Raw genomic sequence first — 17500 nt, 5'->3', positions numbered from 1 at the left:
GAAATGAGTTGCAATAGTTTATTACAATCCAATCAAGTGGTAAAATGGTTTCTCTCAGAAATATATCAGGCCTTTTAGGGGTAGGGTTTGCAGATCGTTTAATAAATCCAATGAAGTTTCTTGCAAGTGTCGTTTCTTGGAGAATACGCCGTTGTGCTGTTGAAAGGCTGAATCATTCAGACAAAGCTGACATGAAATTATTATTTTGTGCTTCTCTTTAAACATTCCACTAAAATTTCAGTCCACGAAGATCATTGTTAGTGAGACCGAAAGGTGATCTAAGACGATCACTCAGTTAGGCGGCGACTTACATGTACATATAAACACCGCGAATAAATCGGAATGAGTTTAAACAGTTGTCAAATCAAAAAGTGACGATTTTGCTCAAATGATGGAAAATAAAGAAAGATGTTGTACTGCACATGCCACGAAAAAGTCAAACCCATGACGTTCCCTATAATGGTCGGTCGCTAACCACTGAGCTACAGCGTGACGTGGAAAGCTGGATCTTTTTGTGCAAATTTTAAGGTAGGGAAGAACATTTTTTTTAGAAAAACAATCGTTTAGCTCATCAGTTCAGTCTGTTGTTCTACCGCAGGTAAGACAACTACGAGGCTAAAACAAATTATGAGGCGATGCTCCTCTTTATTAATGCAGACAAATAAATGACAAAAGAGTTGAAAAAAGGAAACCGTATTGTTTTAGCTCAATTTTTAAAGACTTTTAGTTTAGCACCTGCCATTTTTTGAAGTTGGAAAGCTGGATCATTTTGTGCAAATTTTAAGGAAGGGAAGAATATTATTTAAAAAAAAAAAAAAAGCAATCGTTTAGCTCATTAGTTAAGTCATTTGTTTTACCGCAGGTAAGACAACTACAAGGCTAAAACAAATTATGAGGCGATGCTCCTCTTTATTAATACAGATGAATAAATATTTGATCAGCAGGGATTTGCTAAAGCAAAGGCATAGAAAAAACCAGGAAAGATTTATTGCTCGACGTTTCGGGGTCATCATGACTCCATTATCAAGAGACTTGTTAAAAAGCATGCAAATAAGGAAAGTTACAGGAAAAGCATAAATTAGAATAAACGGCCTAAACAAACATCTTGGCGCGGATGAATAAATGACAAAAACAAAATGGGAATTTTAGTGGATTCCACGGGGTGGCTCTTCCATCTACTGTTTCCAGGTCGAATTGGAATTTGGAAATGTTGGTTTTGTGAAGGGAGGAAAACCGGAGTACGCGGAGAAAAACCCTCAGAGCAGGGACAAGAACCAACAACAAACTCAACCCACATATGACGCCGAGACCGGGAATCGAACCCGGGCCACATAGGTAGGAGGCAAGTGCTCTCATCACTGCGCCATCCCTGCTCCAATGACATGACAAAAGAGTTGACAAAAGGACACCGTATTGTTTTAGCTCAATTTTTAAAGAATTTTAGTTTAGCAACTGCCAATTTTAGAATTGTCTTGTTTGTACTTTGTACTTAACAAGGTTGAAGTGCCACATCGCCGCGATGGGGGAAAAAATTCGCGTAGTGTGTCGCGGGCTTTATTGACCGCCATCAAGATTTCTGTAAATGACGATCCGACGAAAAAAAAAAAAATGGAGCGACGATTCAGGTTAAAAAACGACGCGACCAAACACTTATTAGGAAAAATTGTGGAAATTAGACACAAAAAGTAAATTTATTGTTTATATTTTAGGCGAGCTACTCAGTATTCAATAAGATAGGATAGTATGTCATTGTTTTCTCTTACTAACACAGACAGACCGTCATTGGCAAAATACCAAAGGAAAAACCTCCCTTCGGAAACTTTGCCTTTCTTATTCCGGGTTGAAGTTTTTATGCCCGGCTCAATTGACAAACATTCAGGGTTTTTAACCATCGTGTTTAGGGCATTAATTGCTATGACCATTATATGGACACTAGCATAGCTAGCTCATCTCTTATAAACATCTGAGAGATGTGTCTGATATATCAGTAAGACACACCGAATGCAGGAAAACAAAACGAGACAAAAGCGTGAATTATTGCAATAAATCAATAGAAACGTCTAGTTTGAGAAATGAAAAATCATTCTTAGAATTTTACTCTGAGAAACTGTTGAACATTTTTCTTTCTTATCCTTAGCTTGCAACGAATGAACATGAGGACAAGGGACGCTTAAGTTTCATTGAAGTATGGCTGATAAAACTACCGAACACTCTTCTTCAGAAAAGTTGGAAAATGCGTGGCCAGAAGCCTTTATCAGTGAATTTATTGTGATAGCTATAATCAACGTTTTCACTGTCGCCGCCTTTCTAAGAAATCGCCACTTACGCAAGAGCACTACGTGTCTGATAATAAACCTGACTGTGGCTGATTTACTGGTGGGAGCAGTGACGGGACCGATAAAGATATTCAGCCTACACTTTCGATCGTGGAAATGGTTTCAGGTGGCAAGAATTCATAATTTTAACCTCGAGCCTCATATTTCCCCTTGCTCCTCAAGCTAATATCTCGTTACCTTCTTTGGAGCGATTATACGCCACACTTTTTCCCTTTAGACACTGTTAATTTAATTAAGAAATGGCTTTACTTCAAATTAATTATTGGCAGCTGGATGAAAACTTTGCTTTTGGCATCCATGATGTCTGTTCTTGAAGAGCTCGATTTAGTTTTAATTCCGTATCCATTAGTATGTTACACTTACCCTTCTTGTCATAACTGTTTCTAATGTTATTATTACCATAAAAGTCAGAAGTAACCCTCCTCCGCAGCATTTTAGTGCAGTTGCATCAGAAAGGAAATTGCCAGTAACCTTAAGAACAGTTACCGTCGTCTCTATCCTGACCATTTTGCCCATATCTATTTGGATGGCAATTGAGAATAACATATTCAGTCAAACGTCTCTCGCAGCAACACATGTAAAAATAAACGAAACGTTGAATTATGCCAATTCTATAGTCAATCCATTGATATATGCCATAAGAATGCAAGAGTTCAGGACAGCGGTTAAGGAGCTTTGTAAGAGCACTCCAGGGGTGTGCAAACCCATTGAACTGCATGCAATGTAATGCATGAGGGCAAACACAAAAGAAACAAAAACAAAGAAAACAAACTTTAACGATTAAAAACTATCGAGATTTGGTTCATCCTGATAGTTAAGGTATTTTTACTTATTTTGTGATGCACTTTTTTAACAAGTGTTGTGAAAGTTCTTTTTTTAAATTTTGTTGTAATCAACTGTAAAGTGACACTTGAATCTAGCTTAAAGTTTCTGAATCTCATGAGCAGTACGATCCTAAAATATTGGCTCAAAACAACTTGTTCAAGGCGTCATTATTAAGCTTCTGGAAAGTTCCATTGAATAAAGAACTATTGACTGTGTAATTTGTGGTCTTTTCACTACAGCTTTTATGTGTAATTAAGAAATCGAAGGAAGATCGTAAGTGATCTTCCATCAATCTCGGCCTTTTCTTTTTGCTCTACTTTTTTTTAGCTTTAGGGAGCCTTGAGAAGGTGAGACGACATATTCTGAACACCCCAGTCCCCTGCCCTTAGTCTAAACTTCAAGAGCATTGAAAATACGCAAACAGAGATTATAGAGTGTGTCTAAAACTGTCTCGTTCGAGGTACGAAAAGAGGAACATGATGTCAAGTGACATGAAATTTCTTTATTAGTTCTGAAAACTTTTGTGTACAATTTTAAAATGGCAAACCGCACAAAACAAAGCTGCCAAATCCTGATGGCTGCAATCAGGAAAATTTAGAAACTTTAGCTTGTGAGAAAAAACGGACTGTACGGCTGTTGCTCTATACTGTATATCTGTCCAATTCGTCAAGCAAACACCGAAAACTGATTCATTAAAAAAACTTCCGGCAAAATGAGATTAGTTTTTTAAAAGATATTTATCAGTTCATAGAGTTTTCTTGTATACTGACTTAGAGAAGTCGCATCGATATCAGTAAGATTGGAATGATGAATGCAAGATGAAAACGATGACATCAGGACGCGACGCTGAGATTCGAAGGCGGTCAACAGACTTGTTCTTTTAAAACTGGTTTATACTGGACAGCAATCATCTTTTGGTGCAACTTCAATGGTTCGTGGTGAAACTCCAGGCGGAACCGCTGAAGTAACTAAAACAGAAAGAGAGAAATAAAACGTCTCTCAATGAAAAATCCCTCACAAATTATGTCGCATAAATTATCAAGAGCATTTCGTGGTAATAGCCAATCAGAGTTGATTCCTCCGGCTTTATCTTTACTTTAGGAAACGAATGATAATTTTAGTTTTTCTTCTTACAAATTTAAGTATATCTTGTAACGTTGTATAATCTAGCCTCTGGTTAAATTTTGCATGGTAATTTTATTGTATTTTAGACGTAAGTTTTTCTGTGATTTCTTGGTTTATTAGATGGTCATTTTGTCCAACCCTTCATTTGTTCGTTCGTCCGTCAGTCCTTCCGTCCGTTCTTTCACTGGTTCCCTTGTTCGCTCACCAATTTACTCTAACGATGCCCAGCTGTAAAGCAGCCAATTACTGCATCCTAGAGAAATAGAAGGTTACTGAAACACGATAAACAACGGCGTTGCGTTAGACGTCTCTTTTTCCCTTTAACGGGAAGAAAATATGGGACGTTTGCAAGCAGGCTGCAACAGATTGGACTGGCTAAAAACACAAATGTGATTCAATTTGAGGCAGTTAATAATTAACTTGAGTTGACACAAATTTGTGCTTGAATGAAAATTTAACTTGTCTACTAAAATTGATCGAAAGAAGAGCTAACTTCATGCAAATGAACGGCGTGTTTACAGCACGATCCAGTCTCGCCAGTTAAAGGCAGTTTTGGAGCCAAGTTGGCATTATTCACGTTATCAAGAAACGAGGTGAGTAGCAATACTTTATTACAAGCCAGTCAAGTGATAAAATGGTTTCTCTCAGAAATATATCAGGCGTTTTATCGGTAGGGTTTGCAGATCGTTTAACAAACTCCAATTAAATTTCTTGCAAGTGTCGTTTCTTGGAGAATACGCTGTTGGGCTGATGAAAGGCTGAATCATTCAGACAAACCTGGCATGAGATTATTATTTTGTGTTTCTCTTTAAACATTCCAGTAAAATTTCAGTCCAAGAAGAGCGCTGCTAGTGAGACCGTAAGATGATCTAAGACGATCACACAGTTGAAGCGGCGACTTAGATATAAATATCGGGAATAAATAAAAAAGAGTTCAAACAGTTGTCAAATCAAAGAGTGACGATTTTGCTCAAATGATGAAATATAAAGAAAGCTACAGGGTGACGTGGAAAGCTGGATCATTTAGTACAAGTTTTAAGGAAGGAAAGAATATTTTTTCTTTTAGAAAAGCAATCATTTAGCTCATCAGTTAAGACATTTGTTCTACCGCAGGTAAGACAACCACTAGGCTAACACAAATGATGAGGCGATGTTCTTCTTTATTAATGCAGATGGCTAAATGACAAAAGAGTTGACAAAAGGAAACCGACCTTAGTTATGTGTCTGCCATTTTTAGTAGTTCGTTGTTTATACTTAAGACGCGTTTTGGGCTTGAAGTCTAGTGTGCTCAATTTTTAAAGAACCTTAGTTATGCACCTGCCATTTTTAGTAGTTCCTTGTTTATACTTGACACACATTTTGAGAAAGTTTCGTGTTTCTCGATTGATAGATGTCCAGTTAATTCAAGGAATTTATCTTTTGAATAAAAATACAGCTCGGAAAATTTTTGTCACAAAGACGTCTATCTACCTGGCACACTTCCTGTTTAGTTGTTCGTATTTCTATCTGTTAAGTGTTAGCAATTCATCGTCGTCTAAGCCAAATATCTAGTGGGCGATGATTTGCACGAACTTCGATGTCCCCGCGATCAAATTAACGTATAATAGAAACATCTAAAAAAAATTAGACAACCAATCAGATTCTTGCTTTCACCTTACTCCATATGGGTACAGCTGATATTTTAGCAGAAAAATAACATCGTTTTAATTCGGTGGATAAAGATTGTCAAGTTTGATCGAAATTAATATACACACAGCTATGAAAATTTGACGCGTCGGTCATTTTTAATCAAAAAAAATATTCACCACATTCATAGATCTTAAGATGGCAAGAACAAGCTTCAACGATGGAAGCCTTGGACATAGTTTGGCGTTGATTGACTGATAGGGCACAATGCGTCGAAAATATCGTAGATAAAACAAGAAATTGAACACTTCGCCATAAGAAAATTGAGACGTTTGGGTAGAGTTTGAGACTTTAAATTATATTTAAAGCAAACTCCTTTTCCTATAGAATATGTGTGGGACTGTTAAGCTAAAGAATGAAAATCATAACAAGGCACAAAGGCATCATCTTACAATTAAATTTGAAGCAACTTTCGTTTCCTTTCCGTTTTGTGGGATTGTTCAGCTTAGGGACTGAAATTTTTATGAAAAGAAGGCATAAAATCAGCATTTTATTGACATTCATTGCGAATTGCACGTCGCCATCAAGATTTCTGTAAACAAGAAGTTGTTTTCAGCTTATACTCGGACCATATTTGACTGCGTGGTGCCTAAGCCTACAATCTTTTAGCAGTGATAACCTCCAGCATCGCTAATTTCCCCAAATAGATAGATACAGAGATATGGTGGAGGTTAAAATGATGTGACTGGCCTGCACTGACTCCCCTTTTGTGGTTTTGTGGTTGCGAGGCATGTTTAGAGCCTTCAGAGTTTCGCTTTGACTAGTATGTCGTTAAGCGATTTCCCTCTTTTGAAGGATATGATAGGAGGCGTTTTATATATAGTTTTCAGCAAAGGCTGATTTTGAATAAAACTCCATTCGTGCATCAGTATTTTTTTAAGTTCGGTAACTGCTGGGTGGTATGTAGTTACCAACGGTAGGATTTTCTCACGAGCCTTATGCTTTTGTTGTAGTGCCGACTGCCTTCCGGCGAAGGTGATTTCAGATAGTGTGCTCTCTATCAGATGTTTAGGGTATCCACGTGCTGTAAGACGTGTTTTGAATTTAGAGAGAGACTCCTTGAAAGCTGTTTCTGAGGAGTTAGTTCGGAGAAGTCTGATAGCTTCACCTTTGATGAAACCTCTTTTAAGACCTGGTGGGTGACAAGAGATAAAATGGGTATATTGAAAGGTTTCAGTCGGAAATCAAGCCAACAGAGAGAATCTCATCCATCGTTGATCGTTTGCTACAGCCTATTGCCATTAAACAGAAATCTTATCTCAAAGATACAACTGATTTCATCAACTTCATAGAAAAAACTAAAGTATCGCACGATACAATTTTAGTATCTATGGATGTCACAAGCTTGTACACTAATATACCACAAGAGGAGGGTATCAATACAGTATGCAAAGCATACAACCGTTTCTACAATGATAGCCCTCCCAGTCCATCACACTATCTCAAAGAAATGCTTGGTCTCATTCTGAAAGAAAACTCGTTCCAGTTTAACGGAGTAAACTATCTCCAAATTCATGGAACAGCCATGGGAACTAAAATGGCAGTTTCATTTGCCAACATTTTCATGACGGAAATTGAATCAGAGTTACTAGGCCAGAGCAGAATTAAACCGTTGTCATGGAAACGTTTCATTGATGACATATTCTCTCTATGGGACACCAATAAACAAGAAATAGAATTATTTATAGAACAAGCCAACAACTTCCATCCCACGATCAAATTCACGGCTGATATTTCAGACAAGGAAATCACATTCCTAGACACAGTGGTGCACAAGGGTGAAAGATTCTCCAAAGAATCTTTCCTTGATATCAAAACACATTACAAGCCGACTGAAACCTTTCAATATACCCATTTTACCTCTTGTCACCCACCAGGTCTTAAAAGAGGTTTCATCAAAGGTGAAGCTATCAGACTTCTCCGAACTAACTCCTCAGAAACAGCTTTCAAGGAGTCTCTCTCTAAATTCAAAACACGTCTTACAGCACGTGGATACCCTAAACATCTGATAGAGAGCACACTATCTGAAATCACCTTCGCCGGAAGGCAGTCGGCACTACAACAAAAGCATAAGGCTCGTGAGAAAATCCTACCGTTGGTAACTACATACCACCCAGCAGTTACCGAACTTAAAAAGATACTGATGCACGAATGGAGTTTTATTCAAAATCAGCCTTTGCTGAAAACTATATATAAAACGCCTCCTATCATATCCTTCGAAAGAGGGAAATCGCTTAACGACAAACTAGTCAAAGCGAAACTCTGAAGGCTCTAAACATGCGTCGCAACCACAAAACCACAAAAGGGGATTCAGTGCAGGCCTGTCACATCATTTTAACCATTTCTTGCAGTCAGAATGAAATACAGGGGAAAACGACATTTGTCATAGGAATCCTTTTTATAATGCCCGGGCTTTAATCTTTACGTTTTCACCTTTCGTTTAGAGACAGAAACCATTTGTACGGTCCTGATATGTATGTGACGCCAGGTCAATGACGGATCGTAATTTTCGGTATGATCTAGGGTAACGTTACGCATCACGCGTACGTTATCCTTGTACGTTTTTCAATGTTTCGCTGTGTATCTTTTTTAATTGAAATTCAGTGGAAAGCATTTGTTATTCACCTTTCATTTAAAGACAGAAACCGTTTCTACATTGATTGTTTTTCTATAGCAAACGTGAGACATCTTTATCTATCTTGGCCCGCGGGGTCATAGACTGAATTAGCTGCCAAATTTTCGGTTAAACAAAACTAACCTTGAGGCACTAAAAAAAGCTAAGCAAATAAAAAACGATAAAAACCTGTCGAATTTTAAAGTGACAGTAGTGAAAAGATGAAATATGATTGGTTGAAAAACTTGGAAAGTTAAAAGATGCACAAACGACACTATAAAAATAGACATATAAACAGATTAAGTTTCTTCGCATCTGTTCATCGCATAAAGTTTAAGAGTCTTCGCCTTGGAATTAGAAAATGCCTTTCTGGGTAAGCGAATGCTGTTTCTGTTAAAGTTGATAAATTCTAGAGGAAAAAGTCTTATTTTTAGTCATTTGTGTCTTGCATCTGCTATCCTGTTGTGATACGTCATGTGGTGAACTTCGATCAGACTCGGCGCCTCACGGCGGAGATGCACAATCTGCGAGTTAGCGAGGCATGCGACGCATGCGAGGCAGACGTGTGAGGCACTCAGGTTAGCCAAAAAAACACTACGGTTAGCCTAAAGAGCACTCCGGTTAGCCTAAATAGCACTCAGGTCAGCTTAAATAGCTCCCCGGTTAGCTTAACGGTTAGCAGTTTATGTTGGGGTTGTTCATGCCTCGCACGTCTGCCTCGCATGCCTCGCATGCCTCGCATGCCTCGCTGGCTCGCATACTGTATATACTCCTCACGACCCGAGTACGAAGAACGCGACCGCGAATTTAAAGAATTTGATAACACGGCCGAAAATTTAATTCGTGCCACCCCAGTACAAAAAACGAGACCGAGAACAGTAACTCGTGGCCCGAAGTCTTATCTCTCGGCCCATCGCGACCCCCAAAATAAAAAAAAAAAAGAAAAGAATTTGATAATGCTACCGAAACCTTAACTCATTCCGCCTTACGGCCCGAGTAAGAACGATGCCGTGGAATAAAATATAGAGCGAAGATTTACAACGGTTAATAACGATGCGATCAAACACTCTTTGGAAAAAATTGTGGAAATTAGACTCAGAAAGAAAATTTATTGTTAATATCTTAGAGATGCTATTGTTAAAATAAGTTAGGATGTTTTGTCAATTTTTTCCTTACAAACAGGCTATTATTGCCAAAATACCAAAGGAAAAACATTTCGGAACCTTTGTCTTTTACCTTTCAGGTTGAAGTTTTTATGACCGGCCCATTTGACAAACATTCATGATTTTTAACTGTGTTTATGGCATTGCTATGACCATATATGGAAACTGGCATAGCTCATGTATCACAAAACATCTGCGAGTTATCTGTCTGATATCTAAAAATGAAACAAATGTCACTGCATTTAGGGCAGGGCACTAATTAGGGACATTCCCGACAGATCGCATTGGAATTTGGAAATGTTGGTTCGTGAGGAGAGGGGAGAACCAGAGTACCCGGAGAAAAACCTCTCGGAGCAAGGACGAGAACCAACAACAAACGCAACCCACATATGACATCAAGTCCGAGAATTGAAGCCGGGCCACATCGGTGGGAGGCGAGTGCTCTCACCACTGCGCAATCCCTGCTCTCCTTCAACCAAACGAAACCAAACCAAAACAAAAGCATGAATCATTGAAATAAATTATTAGAAATGTCTAGTTAGAGAAATGAAATTTTACTCTTAGAGTTCTACTGTAAGAACCGACTGAACATCATTTTTAACTCGAGAATGCCCGCATGCGCAACGAACGAGTTATCGTGATGTGGGCAAATGTCACTGGGCCGGTCGGTCCATCGATGGGTTGTAAACTTTCAATACGGCGTACCCTCGCGGCTCGCACTATATTTCTCTCCTCCTTCAATTATAGATAAACACGTTTTTTGGAGTTCGAAATTAATAGAAATAGACTAAAGAACACTTGACCGATGTACTGATAGTCTTCTCACGTTTTTATTTTGGGAAAGCGCCATTGAAAGCCGCTCAAGCAGATCGAGGTTGTCGTCAAAGTCAGCAGGAATTTCACGCAAGATGTGAAGGACAAAAAACGATGGAGAAACGTCTCAGGATGTTCCGTGCTCATTCGCGTACTCTTCTTTGGCAGTCCGAAGGTATTTGGCTGTTAAAATCGTACGTTGCGCCACGGGTGCTAGATAGTTTGACACCCTAAAAAACTATTAAATACAAAAATCAATCACTGCATTGGCAGTTGAACACGTGTGGCGCAGTAGCGTGGTGCGTGGTCGTTGAAGCTGGAGCGTCCCGGTTCGAACCTTCGTACAATTTTTTTTTCGCCCTTAAAAGCCAGTCATTCCAAAGGCCCCGAAGAATTTTCAAAATTTAAACTTTCTTTGGCCCGGTTCATACGTCGTTTACATGAGCCGAACCTAACACCTATTAAGGTCGACCCAAATAATTAAGTTCGGCAGTTGATTCAGACGTCGAACCTAACTGAAGTCGAACTCAATTAAAGTTAAGGTGAGAAAATAGATTTTCGTGGTCAGCGGCTGTTGTTTTTACTCAACAAGATTCAGAATGGCGGGAAAGATGAATTCTGACATGGAAGAGCTTGTTTGGTAAAATAATGAAGACAGGCCAAACACGGCTCCTATTGGTCGAGATAGTAAGAAAATGACCTTCAATGCTAATTTGCTCTTACGAGTACGTCTTTCAAAGATCTCTCTTTTCTGTACGAAAGTAGGGAAGGGTCTTTGTAGATCTCTCTTAGAAGAGGCTGATTTTCTATCAAGTGCCATTTATTACTCATCTGAATGATTTTAGGTTAGGATATTCCGTAACAAACGCTAAATGTTTTTGCGCGTTTTTTGTTTGTTTTGTAGTGCCGACATTCTTTCGCGGAAATTGACTTCTGAAAGAGTTTTATCTATAAGGTTATCGAGGTAACCTCTGCAGCATAATCCTTGTTTGAATAGAGTAATGTTTTCTTCAAATGTTGTTTTTGAAGATTTTGTTCTGAGAAGTCTTGACGCTTCGCCTGTATTGGAAAGTTTCTGTCGGTTTGAAGTACGTGTGCACATCAAGAATAGATTCTTTTTTTAATCTTTCGAATCTCAGACAAGTATATTTAGTTGTTTCGAAACAAGAAGAACAAGCACATTCCTCTTTTCCCGACATCTTGTTCAGAATGAAGTCCTTTGCTCATGCCAAGTCGATCGAACGCGCAGACCTCTGGGATAGATATACTTTATATAATTTATACGTAACGTACGCATTTTGGTTCGGCACATGTAAAAGTTCGACGTCTGAATCGAAGTCGAACTTTTGCCATTCTATTCGACTGGCGCAGTCAAAAAGAACGGCGGGTCGACCTAAATACAAATCTGTCGATCCTAACTGATTCATACGTCGATCTTTACATGCACCGAACCAAATGATTAGGTTCGGCTCATGTAAAGTTCGACGTATGAACCGGGCCTTAAAACTTCTTAAATACGATTTATATTTCGAGTCCTGGGCCAACCAAACACAATGCAAACAATGTTTTATACCTTTCAGGTCACACTTCACTCCCGCATGGCGCCCACGAATCGTTAGTTTTAACGTAGTTTAATGCGAGTACTGCGTTACGATTACCACTGTTCACTTCTGCATTCACGAATTGGCTTACAACAGCCTTTGATTTTTACTTTTTTCTCATCCTCAGCTTGCAACGAATGAACACGAGGAGAAACAACGTTTAGTTTTATTGAAGCATGGTTGATGACACAACCGAACAAAAGTTGGAAAATGCGTGGAAAAACGTTTTACTCACTGAATTTATTGTGATCGCTATAATCAACGTTTTCACTGTTGTTGCCTTCGTAAGAAATCGCCACTTACGCAAGCGCACTACGTATCTGATAATAAACTTGACCGTGTCTGATTTCCTGGCGGGAGTAGTGTCGGGACCAGTGGAAACATTCGGCCAAGATTTCCATACTGGAAATGGTTTCAACTGGAAAGAATTCATTATTTTAACCTCGAGCTTCATATTTCCCCTAGCCTCTCTAGCCAATCTTTCGTTAATTTCTTTAGAGCGGTTGCACGCCACACTTTTCCCGTTTAGGCACTGCTTAATTGTGAAATGGTTTTACTTCAAAGTTATTATTGGCAGCTGGATAATAACTTTAATTCTGGCATTCATAATGTCTGTTCTTATAGAGCTCGAGTTAGTATTAGTTCCGTATCCACTTGTGTGTTACATTTTTCTTACCCTACTTATCATAACTGTTTCTTATGTTATTATTATCATAAAAGTCAAAAGTAACCCTCCTCCGCAGCATTTTAGTGCAGTTGCCTCGGAAAGGAAATTGTCAGTAACCTTAAGCATAGTTACCGTTGTCTCTATCCTGACCATTCTGCCCGCATTTATTTGGATAGCAATTGTACGCGATATAGCCAGCCAAATGTCTCTTGCGACATTCGTTTCAATACACTCAACGGTATCCTTGTTATATTATGCGAATTCTATCGTCAATCCATTGATATATGCCATAAGAATGCAAGAGTTTAGGAAAGCAGTTAAGGAGCTTTGTAAGAGGACTCCAGGTGTCCAAACCCATTGAACTACCTGCAATGTAGTGCATGAGGGCAAACACAAAAGCAACAAAAACAAAGAAAACAAACTTTAACGATTAAAAACAATCGAGATTTAATTCATTCTAATAGTTAAGTTATTTTTACTTACTTTGTGATACACCTTTTTAACAAGTGTTGTGAAATTTTTTTTTTTAAATTTTGTTGTAATCAACTATGCAGTGACTGTTTTTTCGTGGTACAAGTAACACTTAAACCTAGCTTAAAGGTGCTGAATCTCACGAGCAGTACGATCCTAAAATACTGGCTCAAAACAACTTATTCAAGGCGTTATTAAGCTTCTAGAAAGTTTCATTGAATAAAAAAACTATTGACAGTGTTACTTGAAGTATTTTCTCTGCAGCTTCCATCGATCTTCTTTACGATCTTCCTTCGATCTCTTCATTACACATGCAAGCTGCTTGAATGAGTAATTAGGAAATCGAGGGTAGATCGTAACTGATCTTCCATCAATTTCGGCTTTTTGTTTTTGCTCTACTTCTTTTTAGTTTCATAGAGCCTTGAGAAGGCGACGCGACAGATTCTAAATCCCCCAGCCCTCCCCCTTAGTCTAAACTTCAAGAGCATTTAAGCTACCCAAACAGAGAAAATATAGTGCGTTTAAAACTGTCTCTTTCGAGGTACGAAAAGAGGGACGATGATGTCATGTGACATGAAATTTCATTATCAGTTCTGAAAACTTTGTACCATTTTAAAAGGGCCAAACAAAGCTGCACAATCCAGATGGCTGTAATCAGGAAAATTTAGAAAATTTAACTAGTGAAAAAAAAGCTGACTGTACGGGTGGAGCTGTATACTGTATATCTGTCCAATTTTTCAAGCAAACACTGAAAACTGATTCTTAAAAAAAAACCTCCGGCAAAATGAGATTAGCCTAATCGATTAGCCGCGTTGATATAAGTAAAATTAGAAGTTAATTATGTTTTTAGACATTTGTTCGTTTGTTTCCCGTTGAATGCATGATGAAAACGATGACGCCAAGACGCCACGCTGAGAGTTAAAAGTGGTCAACAAACTCTATCCTATCTGGTTGTACTGGACAGCAATCATCAACTCCAATGGTTCGTGATGATACTCTAAACGGAACCGCTGAACGAACTGAAACAGAAAAAGAGAAAAAAAAAGGAAAATATCTGTGAATGAAAAATCCCTCAGAAATTATGTCGCATAAATTACCTCTAGAATTTCGTGGAAACCTTAACTTTGCGAAAGGAATAATAATTTTAGTTTTTCTGCTCACAAGTTTAAGTATAACTTGCAACGTTAAATTTCCTAGCCTCTTGTTGGACTTTGCATTGTAATTTTATTGTATCAGAATTCGGACGTAATTTTTCCTTGATTTCTTGGTTAATTAGATGCTCATTTTGTCCGACCCTTCATTTGTTGGTGCGTCAGTCCGTCGGTCCGTCCGTTCATTCGCTGGTTCCTTGTTCATTCACTAATTTATTCTAACAATGCCCAGCTGTAAAGCAGCCAATTATTGCATCCTAGAGAAATAGAAGGATACTGAAACTTGATTAACAACGGTGTTGCATTAGAAGTTTCTTTTCCCCTTCAAAGAAGAAATAATGGGATGTCTGCACGCAGGCTGCAACAAATTGGACTGGCTAAAAACACAAATGCGATTTAATTTTTTTTGAGGCAGTTAATAATTAACTTGAGTTGACACATAAATTTGTGCTTGAATGAAAATTTGACTTGTCTACTAAAACTGATCGAAAGAAGAGCTAACTTCATGCAAATGAGCGGCATGTTTACAGCAAGATCCAGTCTCGCCAGTTAAAGACAGTTTTGGAGTCAAGTTGGCATTATTCACGTTATCAAGAAACGAGGTGAGTAGCAATACTTTATTACAAGCCAGTCAAGTGATAAAATGGTTTCTCTCAGAAATATATCAGGCATTTTAGGGGTAGGGTTTGCAGATCGTTTCTTGTAGAATATGTTGTTAGGCTGTTGAAAGGCTGAATCATTCAGAAAAACCTGGCATGAGATTTTTAGTTTGTACTTCTCTTTAAACATTCCAGTAAAATTTCAGTCCACGAAGATCATTGTTAGTGAGACCGGAAGATGATCTAAGACGATAACTCAGTTGATTGAGGCGGCGACTTACTTATAAATATCGTGAATAAATAGAAATGAGTTCAAACAGTTGTCAAATCAAAAAGGTGACGATTTTGCTCAAATATATATAGAGAAATATAAAGAAAGATGTTGTATTGCACATGCCACGAAAGAAAGGACTATCTTCCTTCTCAACGCGCGTCAAACATATCACGTTCCCTTTAATGGTCGGTCGCTGACCACTGAGCTACAGGGTGACGTGGAAAGCTGGATCATTTTGTGCAAATTTTAAGGAAGGGAAGAATAACTTTTAGAAAAGCAATCGTTTCGCTCATCGGTTGTTTTACAACCAAGAGACTAAAACAAATTATGAGGCGATGTTCCTCTTTATTAATGCAGATGGTTAAATGACAAAAGAGTTGACAAAAGGAAACCGTATGGTTTTAGCTCAGTTTTTAAACAACTTTACTTAAGCACCTGCCATTTTTAGTGGTTGATTATTTATACTTTAGACACATTTTAGGAAAGTTTGGTGCGCCTCGATTAATAGTTGTCCATTTAATTCAAGCAATTTATCTTTTGAATAAAAATACAGCTCATTTTCGTTACAAAGAAATCTGTATTCCTGGTACACTTCCTGTTTAGTTATCCGTATTTCTATCTGGTTAATTTTTATTAACAACTCATCCTCTCTAGTTTAGTGAAAAAAAGAAACAAATTTCCTATGCCAAATATCGAGTGAGCGATGCTTTGGACAAACTTCAATGACCTCGCGATCAAAACTTACAATTTGAAGAAGGATAAAAACAACTAAAGAAATTAGACACAGAAATTAGGTACAGCTGATGTTTTAGCACAAAAATAACATCGTTTTTAATAAGTTGTCATGTTTGATCGAAATTAATCTACATGCACTTAACAGCTTCCTGTGGACAATTATCATTTTATCAAAACAAGAATTTCCTGCATTCGCAAGGTTCAAGGTTCAAGGTTCATTTATTTCACACTATTTATACAACATTAACATAAAAAGTACAGTATTACAACAGATAATTACAAGATAAAAATAAATACAGTACAAATTATAAAATGTGTGTGGTCAGGTCAAAGTAGCAAAGGCTTTCTAGTTGACCACCACCTACTTTACAGTAAACAAGGAAATGACACTGAGCTTTATTGAACATTAGAAGATGTAGGAGATGTTTGAGATGGCAGGAACAAGCTTCAACTGAAGCAGCCTTGGACATAGTTTGGCGTCGATCGAGTAATAGGGCAAAATGCGTCGAAAATACCCTACACGAAACAAGAGACTGAACACTTCGCCATAGCAAAATTGATATGTTTGGGTAGAGGCTTTAAAGCAAACGTATTTTCCTATAAAACAATATCGGTGGGGCTATTCAGCTAAAGGAATGATTTTTTTAATGAAAACAAGGCATTAAATCATCACACCATTCCATTAAATTTGAACCAACCCGTCTTTTCCTAGGGAATATTTTTGCCACTTTTAACCTTAAGGACTGAAATCTCTATGAAAACAGCCGTCTTTTCGTGGAGAATATTTGTCGGACTGTTCGGCTGAAGGACTAAAATTTTTATAAAAACAAGGCATAAAATCATCATTCTATTGACAATAATTGCGACTTTTTACGTCGCCATCAATATTCCTGTAAATGACGATCCGGCGAAATATAAAATGGAGCGACGATTTACGATTGATAACGATGCGATCAAACACTTTTCAGAAAAAGTGTGGTAATTAGACACAGAAAGTAAATTTATCATTGATACTTTAGCAGAGCCACTGTTCAATAAGTTAGGATAGTATGTTCCAGACCATCATCGGCAAAATACCAAAGGAAAAACCTCGAATGAATACGGGGACAAGGAACGTTTAAGTTTTATTGAACCATGGCTTATCCAACTGCTGAGCGTTCTTCTTCAGAAAAGTTGGACCAATGAAGAAATTCGGCCAAGATTTCGATCGTGGAAATGGTTTCAGCTGACAAGAATTCATTATTTTAACCTCGAACTTCATATTTCCCCTGGCCTCTCTAGCCAATCTCTCGTTAATTTCTTTAGAGCGGTTACACGCCACACTTTTCCCCTTTAGGCACTGTTTAATGGAGAAATGGCTTTGCTTCAAAGTTATTATTGGACGCTGGATGATAACTTTGTTTTTGGAATCCACGATGTCTGTTCTTTATGAGCTCGGTT

The 17500-nt window shown here is 38.1% G+C and overlaps 2 protein-coding genes across 7 annotated transcripts in view; both read left to right on the top strand.

The window, feature by feature from the left end:
* LOC146463081 (uncharacterized) overlaps positions 1-17500 on the top strand; it is a 195745-nt gene that overhangs the window by 126964 nt on the left and 51281 nt on the right. The window lies entirely within an intron of this gene.
* On the top strand, positions 7303-8238 carry LOC146463085 (uncharacterized). The gene has a single exon (XM_085084812.1). The coding sequence runs from the start codon at positions 7303-7305 to the stop codon at positions 8236-8238; it is 936 nt and encodes a 311-aa protein (XP_084940938.1).

Source organism: Pavona decussata, unplaced genomic scaffold (genome assembly GCF_977016875.1).
Source record: "Pavona decussata unplaced genomic scaffold, jaPavDecu1.1 SCAFFOLD_180, whole genome shotgun sequence".
In the NCBI taxonomy this organism is placed as follows: Eukaryota; Metazoa; Cnidaria; class Anthozoa; order Scleractinia; family Agariciidae; genus Pavona; species Pavona decussata.
The sequence above is the reverse complement of the archived record's forward strand: the minus strand, read 5'-3'. Positions and strand labels throughout refer to the sequence as shown.

What these genes read in the sequence shown, in the direction of transcription:
- LOC146463085 (XM_085084812.1), top strand. Translation starts at nt 7,303, where the DNA reads ATGGATGTCACAAGCTTGTACACTAATATACCACAAGAGGAGGGTATC.